The sequence below is a fragment of the Mesocricetus auratus genome, unplaced genomic scaffold (assembly GCF_017639785.1).
Source record: "Mesocricetus auratus isolate SY011 unplaced genomic scaffold, BCM_Maur_2.0 Super-Scaffold_100013, whole genome shotgun sequence".
Lineage (NCBI taxonomy): Eukaryota > Metazoa > Chordata > Mammalia > Rodentia > Cricetidae > Mesocricetus > Mesocricetus auratus.
Window position 1 is genome coordinate 17,950,826 of NW_024429196.1, and position 17,873 is coordinate 17,968,698.

The window sequence follows — 17,873 nt, forward strand, 5'->3', positions numbered from 1 at the left end:
TAGTCCTTCACAATTAATTAAGGCATGGGGGAGGGGAGTCCCTGGACAGAGCTGGAGAGTAAAGCTGTGAAAGTGAAGCTTGGATTGGGTTCAAGACCCCAAGATGTAAGAAGTGCCAGAGGTGGAAGATGTCAGCCCAGGAGATCAGCAGATAAGGAGTGGAACTAGCCCAAGAGAGAGAGGTTTGTTGTAGTCAGCAAAGGTGCAATTGCAGAGCCTTCTAAGCCCTTTGACATGAGATATAGCACTACAGTATTTGGAGTTTGTCCTGCTGGGTTTCATTCTTGCTTCGACCCAGTATATCCTCATTATGACCCCATTCCTTGCTTTTAGAATGGCAATTTGTATTCTGCACCACTGCATGTCAGAGGTATGTGATTTGCTTTTTGACTGTACAAGGGGGTAGTTACAATTTAAAGAATGCCTTAAGTCTCAGAAGAGACTTTGGGCTTTTAAATTGCTTTGAGTCTCTGGAAGACTATGGGAAATTTTGAAGTTGGAATAAATGCATCTTATACTATGATATGACCACAAGTGTGTGGAAGTCATGGGGTAGAATTCAGTGGTTTGAATAAGAATGAGAATGAGAATATAGGCTCATATATTTGGATTCTTGGTCTCTAGCTGATGGAACTCTTTGAGAAGGATTAGAATGCATGACCTTTTTGGATGAGGTGTATCACTGGAGGGGTGGGAAGTTTCGAGGTTTCAAAAGGCTCATGTCATCCCCTATTAGATTGCTCATCCTTCCTCTGTAGATAAAAGCATGCAATGTCTCAGATATGCTCCAGTGTCATCACTACCTGACTGCTCCCATGCTCACCACAATGATGGTCATGAAGTCTCATCTGAAGCTGTAAGCCCACAATAAACTCTTTCTTATATAAGTTGTCTTGGTCAAGATGTCTTACCACAGAAAATCTTCCCCTCTCCCTGTTTTTCCTCCTCTTTTCGAATAGTCCCCTTCACATGCCATTTGTTTATTTTGAATATTGATCTATGTGGGGGGGGGAACCCCAGTGTACCTACCTGTACCACATTCATGCAGTAGCCTGTGGAGGTTAGAAAACATATTGAATCCTCTGTAACTGGAGTTAAAGAGCTGTGAGCTGTCATATGTTACAGGGAACTGAACCCAGGTCCTATGTAAGACCAGTAAGTCCTCTTTATGGTTATCCATTTCTCTAAACCATGTCATCTATTTTCCATTAGATTTCACACGTGGCATAGAGGTTGCCATACTTGTCCATCTAAGCTTAATTCACTGAATATGATGGCCTCAAGTTCTATCACTTTTCCTATATACAACATGATTTTGTTCTTTGTGCCTGGACAATAGATGATTGGCTATCCACACAACATTTAATATGTCCATTTATTCCATTGATGAACATTAAGACTGACTCCCTAAGTTGGCTCTCATGACTAAACAGAGCCAAATGTATAGCAATGCCCCTTAGGTACTATCTTGGACTCCCTCAGGTAGATGCCCAGTAGCAGTGTAGCTGAATCATGCAGTAGCTCTATTTTGGGATATGTTGACAAATCTCCATGCTGATTTCCATAGTAACTGTGCTAATTTATATTCCCTTTGCATTACACAAGGGGAGCCTGGGTTTTTAAACTTCTAACATCATTCAGTCAAACTTAAAATAATTGACTAGGTTCTCATCAATCAACTACTCTATATTTAGAGTAGTATTAGAGTATGTTCATTTTTCAAGACACAAGGATATTGTTGACAACAGATATTTGCTTTGGAAAAATGGGATGAAAATAAACGTTTGTGGTTACTGGGCTGAGGAGAGGAGATTTAGAATTTATAGAGAGTTTCACATCTTAGTTCCATTTATATGTTAATAGTTAAAGTATAAACATCAGCTGTCTTTTAACTATTCATCTTAGTGATAGCTCTTGGTTCCAGAGGTGAGCAAGCACCCTGAACAATAAATAGATGTGCAGGTGAATTAAAGCAGCTGGGCGAGAACAAGCCAACCAAACGGACAGCCCCAAAGAGGAGCTCAGACCTAATGAGAGGAGCCAGTGAGCAGATGATAGCAGCAAGACAGGCTTTCATCTGATTGCTCCTCAATCGTGACTAATCAAGCTAGCTGTGATGTGGACTGGGGACATTCCAGGTACTCCCCAGGTGTCAGTATTTGGCTATGAAGCAGAAGGGGGATGTCAAATTGCTGAGTTTTTGACATAAAACTGTCACTAAAGCCAACAATTCTTTACACTGACTGTTAGTATACAGATTCCACATTCAATCTTTATTTCAAATGTAAGCATGGAGAGCTTCACCCTTCAGTGGAGGACCACCTCTCCAAGCATCCTGCAGGAAACACAAATAATGTCTTGATGGATGCCACTGTTATTTCTCTGCATCACTGAACAGTCAAGAATATGTTGATATTGTGATCATATTTATTATACTGTGATACACTCTACTTAATTCTACTAATATTAGGGATATTTGAACAACTTAGAGAATTTTCAAAAGCTAGAAATAACTTTTCAAATTTGCAAAAGACTAAATTAGATTTTAAAACAATTTTTATATCATATGATTACCACTGTCAAAAATCAATGTTAAGACTATCCATTCAAATAAAAGTTGTGTAAATTTCAAGATCTAGAAGGTAATTTGGACTTCAATATATTTTTGTTAACATGTATATGAAAGATCATATAAATACAAAGCTTTACACAATGACTTACATGGAAATTGCTATCTGACTATTTCCGACGAGGTTACTGAGAATTCCATGGTTTTACTTTGGTTTCTAATGAGTTTTCTAACTTATGAAACATATAAGTTTGAAATTTATAAATTATCTTGAGACATGATAGGAGTCCAAGAAGGATGAAAACAGTTTTGCAACAGACTTTGGTAAACAAAATGATACGGGCACTCTGGGGAGCTCCTGGTTTGGGGACTGCAGATAAGTCAATTCACCAATTCACCCAGTGCAGATCAAGCAACAAGGAGCCTGCTGAGATTGCTGGGCCACTCCCGCCCCCACTCAGGGGGCTTTGACCCCTGCTTCAGGCTCAACTTACTCTTGACCACTCTGGGATCTCCTGGCCTGGGGACTTCTGGCAGGTTGACTCGCCCCAGTGCACCAAGCAACTGGGAGTATGCTGAGATGACTGGGCTAATTCAGCTTCCACGCAACTGGAGAGAGAGAGTACCTCAGACCTGCCTGCACCCACCTGGAGACACAACAGAGTATCAGACATGCTTGCTCCCACCAGAAGAGAACCTTGAACCCATACCCATCAGGAGACAAAGAGAACACACCTGCATCCACTGGAATAAGGGATGGAAAGAAGACAGTATAGGAACGCATTTAACAAAAGAAAAACTAATATGATGCCACCAAGGTCTAGAGACTCTACACCACAAATACCTGAACATCCAAACACAAATGGAACAGAAGAGAATGACCTTAAAAACAATTTCATGAAGATGACAGAGACCTTGAAGGAGGAAATGAGAAAATCCCTTTAAAAATGGAAGAAAACACAAACCAAAAATTACAAGAAACAATCCAAACAGTACAAGGTTTGAAAGCTCAAATAGAGACAACAACAAAACACAGTCTGAAGAAATGCTGGAATTAGAAAAGGTGAGTAAACGATCAGGAAATACAGATGTAAGCATAACCAACAGAATACAGGAGTTAGAAGAGAAATCTCAGGTGTTGAAGATTCAACATGAGAAATAGATTCATTGACCAAAGAAAATCTTAAGTCCAACAAATCCCTAACACAAAATATTCGGGAAATAGTGGGCAATGTGAAAAGGCCAAACCTAAGAACAATAGGGATAAAAGAAGGGGAAGAAACCCAGCTCAAAGGTGCAGAAAACATACTCAACAATGGCATAGAAGAAATCTTTCCCAACCTAAATAAAGACATGCAAATGAAAGTACAAGAAGCTTACAGAACACCAAATACAGCACGCCAGAAAAAAAGTTCCCTTGCCTCATAATAAGAAAAACCACAAATATAAAGAATAAAGAAACAATATTAAGAGCAGCTAAGGAAAAAGATCAAATAACATATAAAGGCAAAACTATCAGAATCACACCTGTCTTCTCCTTGGAAACTCTGAAAGCCAGAAGGTCCTGGGATAGATATTCTACCAACACTAAAAGACCATGGATGCCAGCCCAGACTGCTATACCCAGCAAAGCTTTCAATCACCATAGATGGAGAAAACAAGATATTCCACAACAAAACCAGATTTAAACAATACATATCCACTAATCCAGTCCTACAGAAGTACTGGAAGGAAAACTTCAAAACACAGGCAATAGATAATCCAACTTTACTAAAATCTCAAAGAAAAAACAGTGAAAAACCACAAACAGTAACACAATCAACAACAAATTAAAAACAAACAAGAATTAACATTCAGTGACCTTAATATCCCTAAATAGTAGTGGTCTTAATGTGCCTATACAAAGACACAGACTAAGAGAATGGATAGGAAGACAGAATCTATTCTTCTGCTGCATACAAGAAACATACATCAACTTCAAAGACATTACCTCTGAATAAAGGCTTGGTATAAGATTTTCCAATCAAATGGATTCAAGAAACTAGCTGGTGTAGCTATTCTAGTATCTAACAAATTAGACTTCAAACTAAAATCATTCAAAAGAGATGAAGAAGATTCATCACAGGAAAAAATCCATCAGGAAGAAGTCTGAATTCTGAACATCTGTGCCCCAAATACATAGGCACCCATGTTCATAAAAGAAGCATTGCTAAAACACAAATCACACGTAGGACCTCACACAGTTATATGTGAGACTTCAATATCTCACTAGACAGGACCACCAGACAGAAACTTAACAAAGAAACAGAGGAACTAACAGAAATTATGACACAATTGGGTATAACAGACATTTACAGACCATTCCATCCAAACACAAAAGAATATACCTTCTTCTCAGCATCACATGGGTCCATCTCTAAAATCGACCACACAGTTGGCAACATAGCAAACCTCAACAGGTGCAAAAAATGGAATAACCCCCTGTATCTTATCAGACCACCATGCATTAAAATTAGAATTCAACAACAACACAAATTGCAGAAAACCTACAAACTCGTGGAAATTGAACAATGCATAATTGTACCATTCATGGGTCAAGGAAGAAATAAAGAAAGAAATTAAAGACTTCCTAGAATTAGAAGAAATAAAGACACAACATACCCAAACTTAAATGACACTTTGAAAGCAGAACTAAGAGGAAATTTCATAGCACTAATTGCACATATTAAGAAACTGGACAATAGTCACACTAGAGAATTAACAGCAAAACTGAAAGCTCTAGAACAACAGGAAGCAAACTCACCCAGGAGGAGTAGATTCCAGAAAATAATCAAATTGAGGACTTAAATCAATAAAGTAGAAATTAGAAAAACAATACAAAGAATAATGTAACAAAGATTTGGTTCATTGAGAAACAGAAATAGACAGGTAGACCAATGGAATCAAATCAAAAACCATGATATTAACCCACACACCTATGAACACTTTATTTTTGACAAAGAAGCTAAAATTATACAATGGAGAAAAGAAAGCATCTTCAACAAATGGTGTTGGCATAACTGGATATTGGAATGTAAAAGACTGCAGATAGATCCATGTCTATCGCCAAGCACAAAACTTAAGTCCAAATGGATCAAAGACCTCAACATAAATCCAGCCACACTGAACCTCTTAGAAGAGAAAGTGTGAGGTACTCTTGAGCCTTCATTCAGTGGCTGATGGAACCATAGGCAGTCACCCATAGATAAACATTGAACTGAACTCTTGGAAACAAGTTGCAAAGAGGGAGGAGTAATGAGCAAAGGGGTCAAGACTGGGCTGTTGAAACCCAGAGAAACATTTGACCTGAACAAGGTAGAGCTCATGGACACTAGAACATGCATGTCAGCAAGGAGTTCCTGCATTCTTTGGGGCCTTGTGCAATAGATCGGTATTTATCCCTGGCACCCAAATGGACTTTGGGAGCCCATTCCACAAGAATGTATGCTCTCTAAGCCTAGGCCCTCCCCCAGATGATATGACAGACTTTGGACAGCCCCCATGAAGGGCCTCACCTTTCCTGGAGAGTGGAGTGGGGCTTGGGTGAGGGATTGGTGGGATTGTTGGCAGCGGGGTATGAGGGGAGGGAGAAGGAGCTGGGATTGATTGACATGTGAAGCAAACTTGTTTCTAATTTAAATAAAAATAATATGGTTAGTGACTAATTCATTTTTAGATGCAAGCAAGTGATCTTTGGGAGCTGGATTCAGTGCACTGGGGGCCAGAGCATCAGAAGATAGCACAAACTTTTTGCATTTTGAAAACAGAAAACAAATCTGAGCCTTGGCTCTTCACTATCTACTCCTGAATAAACAAAGAAGCAAACCAGCAAAAGAATCCCACATAGGTTCTTTTTCTAGACTTCCTCCGTGGCTCAGGCCTCACAGTCAGTAGTTCCCTGATGGCTGTGGCTGCTGCAATGCTCCTCTAAGTAATCCCCTAAATCTCTTTTTTAAATTCTAGTTACATCACAGCCACAATGACATTTACATATGTCAAATTTCAATGCTGCCACTACCTTAAAAATCTTTGAAATAAAGAACACTTCTTCAGGGTGGATCACAAAGATCATTGACCTTGCCCTTCCTCATATCCCATCCCTGATTTGTGCTCTCTTTACATACTCCAAATTTCATCAGTCTCTTACTTCATGGTTTTTGGACATAAGCTTCACTTGCCATGTTTAAGATCTTAGCTAAATCATTACTTACAAAAAATCCAATTTTAATATTCTATAAAGTCACACCATATTTTTCATCACAGTTCCAGTTAGAACTGCCATCATACTTTTCATTAATAAGCACTTGAACATCTAGCTCTTCAGTTAGACTGAGAAGCACATGAAGGCAGGAATTCTAAACTCATTTTTAATCAGTGTATATCTAGGAATTAGTTAGTAAACCTACTTAAGAATGACAAGAGGCTGCCAAGACAGTTCAGCCAGGAAAGTCACTTGCCACTATGGCTAGTAACTTGGATTTGATCCCAGCACACGCATAGTAGAAGGGGAGAATTGATGCATGAAAGTTGTGTTCTGACCTCCACTCATACACTATGGCATGTGTAATCATTCATATATGTAACATAGAAGTATAAATAAAAATAAACTAAAAATCTTTACTAATAAAAAGAAATACTGAAAAAAAAAGAAAGACTGACATGTTGGTTAATTTGATCAATTGACCACATTATATTCACCAATTTTTCAATTATATTTGAGTTACTGGCTAATTGCCTAAAAAGTAGTGAACTAATTAAGACCAATAATTTCAAACTATGAGAGAAAAAAACATAACACCCTTCCTCTGGAGAAAAAACTCAACCTCAAATAACTTACCACAACCAATCTCATCTGTGCGATCTCCACAATCATCCACCAGGTCACAGAGCTGATGCCTTCCCACGCAAGCCTTCGTCTGTCTACACCAGAAGTGATCTGGCTCATCACAACTCTCAACAGGAGGAGGAAGAGCACAGTCTTCAAAACGAATGTCATCAACAGCTGACACCCCACTATAAACTGCCAGGCTGACTTTCACTAGTGACAGGTAGAAGGGCTGATTGAGGCGTCCTAGCTGGACAGTTGCCTCTGACCACTGCTTGCCTTGGTTATATAACACTCTCCAGAGGGCTGTGATATCTCTGGAATTTTCTAGATGTAACTGCAACTCAGCTGCCCCCACTGACAGTCCATAGTTATAAAACCTGAAAGAAAATCAAAGTAAGAAATGAAAACATTATAGGAGAAACCAGACAGTTAAACTTTGTACAGTTTTGAATTTCCACTCACACCAATTTGTATTTATTTGTGATAATGGATATATTTCTTTCCTACAGTAACTGTAGCTGCCCATTTGCAAGAATTTATCTGCTGAGATACATACTGCATGGCTCTCATAACCCTGGAAACCTCTTACAAAACACGGGGAGATTCATAGCTAAGTTAAAATCCAGTGGTAGAAAAGGAAACCCTCCTTTCATCTTAAGAAATAAAATAACCAATGTCGATAATATACTCTGAAGCTGAAATTATTTTAATTTAATGCCATAGACACTATAAAGTATAACCAAGGGTAAACCTTGAATAGCTAGCAAATGTAGGGATATGCCTACAGCCATCATCCTATTAGGATAATTTACCACCATCTAGTACTTACCAGAAAGACAGTTTGCACCCAGGCCCTGTCTGGCTAAATGTGGGGCTCCGAAGTTTAGCAGTTTGAAACAAGCTGCTGCTATTCTTCAAAATGAACATGAAATGCCCTGTAGGGATATAAAAACAAAGCATTACGTTTACCTACGAATTCTGTGAAACAACAAAAGTTTGTCTCTTAACACTATGCCAAGTAAGTTTCTTGACCCATTAAAATACAACAATATAAACTCAATACTGATAGCAAAATTTGCCTTTGTATTTACATCTACATTTAAATGATGCCAAAAGCCAATTGATAATTCAGTTTATGCAGGCAAAAATGTATCAGTTCCAGTCATATCACCCATAAAGAAACCATTTCTTGCACACAGCACAACTGATTGTCAGTGCCATCCTATGTGCTGTGGTCTTCCTCCCCTGAGGTCCAAGCAGCATTCTATAGAAGTGTGTAAAGCATCTATAGAGTTTTACCTTGAGCTGTACCATTAGTGTGATCTCCAGGTGGGGCTTGTTGCTCAAAATCAGCAGAAAGACTGCTTTGGGAGCTCCACACCCAGTCAAAATGGTCACCATCACTGGCTTCAAACCACCCACAGCTGTTTGCTTCAAAGTCACAATCAGCAACTGAAGAAGAGAAATGAGACTTTCTTAGCTGGTTTCCACAGAGTCCCCTGCTCTGGGTAAGCAGCGCTCAAATGGTTATGGCCTCACTGTACTCCTTTAGTTACAGAGAGTCACAGAGGAGAAAGATCTTTCCTGGTCTGAAAACAGGACATACTTTGCATAACTAGAAACGGAGAAGGCAGAGTTTCAGAAATTCAATTTTCCCAAGCATTCTTTCTAAGACACAGCATCACTCAGTCACATTGCTTAAGGAATTGCTAACATTTGGTACTTGACTCTAATTATGTGACATTTCACCTCCTTCAACACCAGTGGGGAGTTTGTTTCTATAGAGCATTTTATATTAAATCATGAACAACAGTCACTGATCTAGAAACTGATACTGTAAAAGCTTAAGATCTGCTTCCATTATACTTCCTTTATCTGACTCCTTATTTTTATGGGGGTTGGTATTTCAAACATTGTTATGTGTATCACCTGATTTGTGTACAATAGAGATTATTTTTTTTAGAAAATATGGCCAATTAACTTTCACAAAGCCTTCTAGAGAATAAAGAAAAGAGTTGGACAAGGAATAGAAGATATGAGCCACATGAGTGTAACGCTGGGCTTAACAGTTACTAAGGACCTACACAAGAGATTCTGTGATGCACACTTTGTATAATCCCACAACAGCCCTATGATACAGGTGATGAAGTTAATGTGTTTCTTTATGATTAACGAAAAGGGGTTTAGGATAAAGTATGTCATTTCATCAAGGCTACATATTGTCAAGTTGTAGAGTTGGATTAGACATTATATGGTGTATACTTTTATTCAACAGTTGAAAAAAGAAAATCTATGCTCATTACATTGGAAAAAGATAAGCCAAAAGTTCTAATCTGAATTTACTTAGTATAATGTGCAAGTAAAAAGGAGTCCCATTTATGATTGACCCATTGACATCCTTCACCATTGGCTATTTTTGACCAAGAATAAGAGCTGTGTTTCCATTGTAAAAGGTGTGTGGGAAGAAGCAAACATCCTATAGATGAACGTATGAAGTAAATGAAAATACAAATTTTGCTAAAGAAAAATAATTTAACTTTGAAAATGCTATTAATGTATGGGAATAACATGAATTTCATATAAATGGTTGATAGTTTCTCTAGAAGATATAATATCAAAAATATATTCCTGCCCCAAATTTGACCAGCATATCACTTCAACTCTTATCAAAATCAGAGGAATATGTAAAGGCATCTAAAATAATTTTAAACTTTGAGTACTTTAGCAAATATAAGCCATATTTCAGTAAGCAGACAAAACTATAAATATGCATTATGAAGATTGCATTTCATACTTAGAATAGTGATTTTTCAAAGTTAATACTGCTGTGAAGTAAAATTAAATGGCACTCAAAATCGAAAATAAATAATAACCATGAACTAAGAATAAAATGCTAAGAATGTTTATATCTTTGCACTTTAAAATCTGTCTCTATCTCAACTATATAATACACACATAAAATATAAATGTGCAAAGATTTGAAAATATTCAAAATATGTAGATATCATGTTAATCCCTGTGAAGCCAATGCTTTGATTCCTGCTTCAGACAAACTTCAGAAAAGGATCTAAGAATTCTCACTACAAAAATACAGAAGGGAGCACATTATGTTGTTACTTTATAATGTGTACCTCTATAGCTACTAGGAGAGGAAACCTGACTTTCTTTTAACAAGGAACGTGACACTGTAGACATGGTGAATAATCCAATATTAATAGGGCTTGAAACACCACTGAGAAGACTCTTTATTTTCTTAAAGTTGGTCCCTTCAACACCACTCTGGAAAAGGAATTAGCATTCCAGGAACATTAGCAGCTTTATTCTCAATAGCTGAGATTTGGAAGTCAGGCAAGGAAAGCAGACACCTCATGCCTTTGGCTCCTTGTTGAATCTAAAACCATTTATCTCCCAGAAGCTGAAGGTAGAAAATGACTACTAGAAATGGGAGAGAAGGAAACAATGGGCGAAGGTTGACCATTGCTCAGTAAGCAATTGCTGGGATAGGGTAAGAGGTCTTGTTCAGGTATTGCTCCACATTTTAAAGAAGATAAAAGAGAGTTCTGAATATCACAAGAAATGAAAATGTTTAAGGAAAGAGACAGGCTTTCCAGTATTTTAATACCATTCAATGCAAACAGGTATTAAACCGTGAATGACATCACATAAATAAATACAATTTTAATGTATCAATGAAAAATAAGTTTAAAAGGAAGCAATTTTAATAGAAAAATGCTATTAAAATTCAAATGTGCTTTTCTACCATTCCTCATTCCCAAGTTCTTATGCACATTTAAAAAGCTTAATTACTTATAAATATCATAATGAAATTAGTCTCAAGGCTATCCATTAGTAGCACATATACCTTACTGGAATAGCCATAGACAATTATGCATGCCATAATCATTTCTAACTGAGAAACACAATACTCTGGGTGTATTTGAATAAGTGAGGTTCAAGGATTTGTCACTGCTTCTGGAGCATTATTGACTTCCTCAATTATCTCCACTATAAGCAATGCATGCACAAACAATACTGCAGTCACCATTTAATGAGAATTCACTTGCAAGCAGCTTTGTGCTAGGGGCAGTTCCATTTTCAGCAGAAGGCCTGTTGACACAGAATTTCTGAAACTTATGCTTGTCTTTTCTATGACTATGGATAGAAAGCTAATGACTCCACAATGACTTTTAATTATTGTGAGAAAAATTACCTGAGTGGACTATATTAATTATGTTAATTATAATTACATTTGTTGCCTCTGGGGAAAGGGTGCTAGGAGATACCTGGTGGGCTGACAAATAGGTTCATCACTGTCAGTTTTGTAGCCATTTGCTGAATAAGAAATCTAACTGGTATGGAATACAAGAACACCTTTGACAGTAAATATATAGACTATAATGCTATAACATTTCGGATTCACAGTCTAGAACTTATCTGGTGGTTTGAATGATCCCACTTGGGCTTAATGAAAGGAATAATCACAAAGTATAATAAAAGATAATTCTGAACTAATTATCTGGGCATCATACAAAACTTAAAAAACTCATGGGGGAATATGCCCTAATGTGTGATGATGTTTAACACAGGCTTTCATTTTAGCCATGTAGGCAGATGCCCATGTTGAGCTTAGAAGACAGTAGGCAGTGCTTCTCAACAATGGTTTTGAAAAGTTAGGATCTGGGACAGGAGAGATGATAGCTCAGAAGTTAGCGCACTTGCTGCTCTTAACCAAGGATCTTGAGCTGATTCCTAGCACCCACATAGTGGCTGACAACAACCTGTTAGCCCAATTTCAGGGGACTTAACACTCTCTTCTGGCATCCCTGGGTACCAGAAAAACATGTGGTGCACAAACATTCATGCAGAAAAACACCCATATACACAAAAATTGAAATAAAATACATTTAAAATAAAAGTTAGGCTCTATCACTCATTCAAATGCCACCACTGTAGATCACAGATATCTGAAGCAACAGTCATTGATTCTATGTCAAAAACATCTTGATACACCTGCCATCTTATTTAAACCCCAAGAAATACACAAGAAATATCATTGTACTTAAAAATGCTTCATGGAATTTAACTGTGTGAGGGGATAAGGTGGCACATGCGGCCTGCACATCGCAAACAGAAGAAAACTTGCAAGAGTTCATTCTCCTCTTTTGGTAATAGATGTCAATGAACACAGAGACCTACAATTGGTCAGCATGCAGGGAATAAGAGTCCTTGGAGTACGTAAACCCACATGAGTTGTTTATACCACGTACCTGCCCCTTAATGCTTCTGGGAAGAGGGGACAGAAAAATTATAAGAGCCAAAGATGGTAGGAACTATTAAGAAAACAGTGTCTTCTGGGAACTACAGTGCAGATGCACATATGAACTCACAGACACATATGAACTCTAGTCAGACAAAATTCCAGTGCACAGTGGGGAAGGTGAACACAAAATACACCACTAGCTGAAGAACTATTAGGAACTTGGCAGCTTCTGGGACATGAAGAATCAGTTTTCTTTCATAGAGTGATGCCCTGTATATTGGTTCCACTCCAAGGAAAGCCCCACACCCAAGAGAAGTTGGGTAACAGAAACTTGACTCCATGCTTTTAAGAGAGGTAAAGAGTGTTCACAAAGTTGGCTGGGTAGTAGGTTTGGAGAAGATATAGAAGGAACTGGGGGAATAGAAAGTTAGTGAATATGAGGAATATATATATGAAATTCTCAAATATTAATAAAATATTATTTAAAATAACAGTTGTTAACAATTATAACATGCCAAGTTGCAAACTACATGAACAAATAAGTCTAAAAGATTGATTCTATGCTTCATTTAAAAATGTTTTCCTTATATTTTTGGTTGTGAGCCTAGCCTTTAATGGCTGAGCCAGTGGAAGAGGGAATCATAGGATAGAAGACAGATCAGGCACCAGAGTGACCTCGAGTGATCTAAAGGGATAACACCAATTGGCAAGCTAAGCAATAGTGGAGAGACCACCTCGAATGCCCATTCCTGATAATGAACTTGATGTCTATAACCATCCGGGAGCCTTCATCCTGTGACTGAAGGAAGCAGAGGCAAACACACAATTAGTCACTGAACTGAACCCAAGGAACCCAGTGACAGAGAGAGAGGAGTGATGAGCAAATTGGCAAAGATTGGGCTGGCAAAACCAGCAGAGACAGCTGATCTGAACAGGGGAGAGCTCTTGGACCCCAGACTGACAGTGGGGAGGCCAGCATGGGACTGATCTGGACCCCCCAAATGTGAGTGTCAGGGAGAAGGCCCGGGAAACCTATGGGGCCCTGAGCTGTGGATCAGTGTCTATCCCTGGAATACAAACAGTCATCGTGTGCCTATAGCACAAAGAGGGATGCTCTCTCAGCCTGGACTCTTAGGGGAGTGCCTGGACCCTACCCAGAGTGAAGTGACAGACTCTAGATATCCCCTATGTGGAAGGATTTGGCAATAGGGTGGGAGGTTGGGGGGGAAGAGGAGGAGGGGAGGGAGAGGGAACTGGGATTGACATGTAAAACAAGCTATTTAAAATTAAAATAAAAAATGATAATAAAAAAAATTTTCCTAAGGACTAGATAGGTGGCTCAGCAAGTAAAGTGACTGTCATATAAAGTTCCTGAGTTTGAACTTAGCACCTACATACAAATTTGTGAAAAGAATTAAGTAACTGTAACCTCAGTGCTAGGAGGAGGATGGGGGAGACACGTGAATCCCTGTAAGGCACTGGTCAGTCAGAGCAGCAAAAACAATAGGTAAAGATTCAGAGAGAGAGAGAGAGAGAGAGAGAGAGAGAGAGAGAGAGAGAGAGAGAGAGAGAGAGAGAGAGAGAGAGAGAGAGAGAGAGAGAGAGAGACCCTGTCATAAAAATATAAGGTAGAGAATAGCTAAGGAAGACACCTGACAATGATCTCTGATCTACATGCATACATGTATTCACCCACATGTATATTCAACATATACATGTATATACACCACACATATACAATCACACACATATATATAAGCACACACACACTGTCACATGCACACTGTCTCATACCTACACTGTCTCTTTCACACACACATTGTCATTCACACACACACTGCCTCACACATATACAGAGTCTCACAACACACACTGTCTCAAAGTCACACACACACACACATACACACACACATACACACACATACATGTACACACAGTTATACACTAGTCCTCTAGCTTTACTGAGCATCTTGAAAGTTGCACGAAGAATAAAAGTTGAGTATTCTAGTGTTGTGGATTATGTTCATTGAAGTCAGACTTTGACTAGGCAGTTATTATTTTAAATATTAAGTTCGTTTATACTGTATCCCTATTTTAGAGTATGTTCTCTACTTTTGTAATAATTTCATCTCAGATTTTATCATGCCTTCAAGTGATTATATTCTTGAAGTTAAGAGAAGGTTGAAATAATTGAGCTCTGGACTTCATTAATATTTTATATTCATTAACTATTTAAATATAATATGTAACAGGGAGAAAAGATTTGCAAATGAATTATGAAATAAAAAAGAAGTACATATAAATGAATAGAAGGAATTAAACATTCTAAAGGAAAGTGAATGCATAAACAATCAGCCAGCATTTGATCTTCAAGATTACTGCATTTTTAACAATAATGGTTCATTGTATTGTCATGTATATATTTTAATATTGATAAATTTATGTTTATTTATCAGTAAAAATAAATTCAAAACACAAATGCTCCTATTAAAATCTTATAATTATATTTTTAATTTTTCCCTTATTTTTAATTTAAATTAGAAACAAGCTGGTTTTACATGTCAATCCCATTTCCCTCTCCCTCACCTCCTCCCCTGTCCCCAACCAACTCACTATCCCAAGCCCTTTCTGCTCCACAGAGAGGGTGAGGCCTTCCATGCCAGGTCTTCAAAGTCTGTCATATTATTGAAGCAGGGTCTAGACTTTCCCTGGTGTGTTTAGGCTGAGAGAGTATCCCTCTATATGGAGGGGACTCCCAAAGTCCATTCGTGTACTAGGGGTAAATACTGATCCACTACCGGAGTCCCCAATAGATTAGCCAGACATCCAAACTGACATCCTGGTTCAGATGGTCTGGAACAGTCCTATGCTGGTTTTCCAGCTATCAGTCTGGGGTCCATGAGCTCCCACTTGCTCAAGTCAGCTGTATCTACGGGTTTTTCCAGCCTGGTCTTGACCCCTTTGCTCATCACTCCTCCCTCTTTGCAACTGGATTCCAGAGGTCAGTTCAGTGTTTACTGGTAGATGTCTGCTTCTGCTTCCATCAGCTACTGTATGAAGGCTCTAGGAAGGCATATAAGGTAATCATCAATCTCATTATCAAAGAAGATCATTTAAGGTAGCCTTTCCACTATTGCTTAGATCATTAGTTGGGGTCAAATTGTAGATTTCTGGAAATTTCCCTAGTGCCAGATTTTTTCTTAAACCCATAATGGATCCCTCTATTGTGTTATCTCTTTTCTTGCTTTCCTCTATTCTTCCCCTGACTTGATCTTCCTGCTCTCTCATATCCTCCTCTCCCCTCTTCTTTTCCCTTCCTCTTTCTCCTAACTCCCTCTCCCCCCGCCATGCTCCCAATTAGCTTAGGAGATCTTGTCCCTTTACCCATATCCAGGGGACTATGTATGTCTGTCATAGGGTCCTCCTTGTTTCCTAGTGTCTCTGGTGGTGTGGATTGTAGACTGGTACTCCTTTGCTCTATGTCTAAATTCCATTTATGAGTGAGTACATATCATGTTTTTCTGTTTTGGCTGGGTTACCTCACTCAGGATGGTTTCTTCTAATTCATCCATTTGCCTTCAAATTTCAAGATTCCATTGTTTTTTTCTGCTGAGTACTACTCCATTGTGTAAATGTACAATATTTTCTCTATCCATTCTTCAGTTGAGGAGCATCTAGGTTGCTTCCAGGTTCTGGCTATTACAAATAATACAGCTATGAACATAGTGGAACAGATGTCCTTGTATGGATGTGCATCTTTTGGGTATATGCTTAAGAGTGGAATTGCTGGATCTTGTGGTATAGTTAAGAAGCAGTCTCCGATACCAATTTGTTCAAGGGTACCACCTACTTTCTCTTCTAATAGGTTCAGTGTGACTGAATGGTTCAGTTGGGGCCTATGATCCATTTGGACTTAATCTTTGTGCAAGGTGATAGATATGAATCTATCTGTAGTCTTCTACATGCCAACATCCAGCTGTGCCAGCACCGTTTGTTGAAGATGCTTTCTTTTTTCCATTGTATAATTTTAGCTTCTTTGTCAAAAATCATGTGTTCATAGGTGTGTGGGTTAATATCAGGGTTTTCAAATTTATTCCATTGGTCTACCTGCCTATTTTTGTGCCAATACCAAGCTATTTTCAGGACTATAGCTCTATAATAGAGCTTCAAGTCAGGGATGGTGATACCTCTGGATTTTGCTTTGTTGAAAAGGGTTGTTTGGCTATCCTCAGTCTTTCGTTTTTCCATATAATGCTGTTAATTTCTCTTTCAAGGTCTGTGAAGAATTGTGCTTCTATTTTGATGGGGATTGCATTGAATTGTAGATTGCTTTTTTGCAAGATTGTCATTTTTACTATGTTGATCCTACCTATCCAAGAACATGGGATATCTTTCCATTTTCTGGTATCTTCTTCAATTTCTTTCTTTAACGACTCAATGTTCTTGCAACTTTCACTTGTATAATTAGAGTTACCTGAAGGTATTTTATGCAGTTTTTGGCAATTTTAAAGGGTGGTGTTTCTCTGATTTCTTTCAACTCAAACATAATAGCTACACTTAGTATCATATCCTTAAATGGCAAGACCATCTGTGTCGCTAGCAATTCCCCTCTTGCACCAGTATCCAAAGGAATTAGAGCATGCGAAGTCCTAGTTTACAGAAAGTTAAAAATTCTAGAAACTTTACAGTTCTTGATGCATAGCATATTAAACATAGTATACATATTCATAATCTATTAATTAGGAAAATCTAGAATTAAAAGGACACACAATTACTATGTGTTCATTTATTCCTTTAATCATTCATTATCTATTCATTTGAAATACAGGATATAGAACATGTTATATATCTATAAAGATATAAGGGGTATGATCACAGCTGTAAGTAGAAAGGGGGAAAATAATAACAGACTGGAGAGGTGGCTCATTGGCTAAGAGCTTGCTGCTCTTCAAGAGGATCTGAGTTCTATATCCAGCGTCTACACCATGGCTCACAACCATCTCTCATCATGGCTCGCAGCCACCTCTAAGTCCATGTGTAGGGAATCAGAAATCTCATCTAGCCTATGTTGGCACTTATTATGTTCATGGTGTAAAAACATTCATAAAGGGAAAATACCCATAAGATTAAAAAGTCAAAAAAACCTACCTTTTATACAGAGGGGCCAGAGATATATA

At 38.2% G+C, this 17,873-nt stretch overlaps 1 protein-coding gene across 1 annotated transcript in view; it reads right to left on the reverse strand.

Moving 5' to 3' along the window:
- The window catches only part of Malrd1 (MAM and LDL receptor class A domain containing 1), a 637,041-nt gene that overhangs the window by 455,931 nt on the left and 163,237 nt on the right, over positions 1-17,873 (reverse strand). Inside the window, exons 15-17 of the mRNA XM_040755448.1 lie at positions 8,736-8,888; positions 8,266-8,371; positions 7,446-7,813 (exon numbers count right to left, since the gene is read on the reverse strand). Coding sequence (XP_040611382.1) covers positions 7,446-7,813; positions 8,266-8,371; positions 8,736-8,888 — 627 coding nt within the window. The remainder of the gene's footprint in view (positions 1-7,445; positions 7,814-8,265; positions 8,372-8,735; positions 8,889-17,873) is intronic.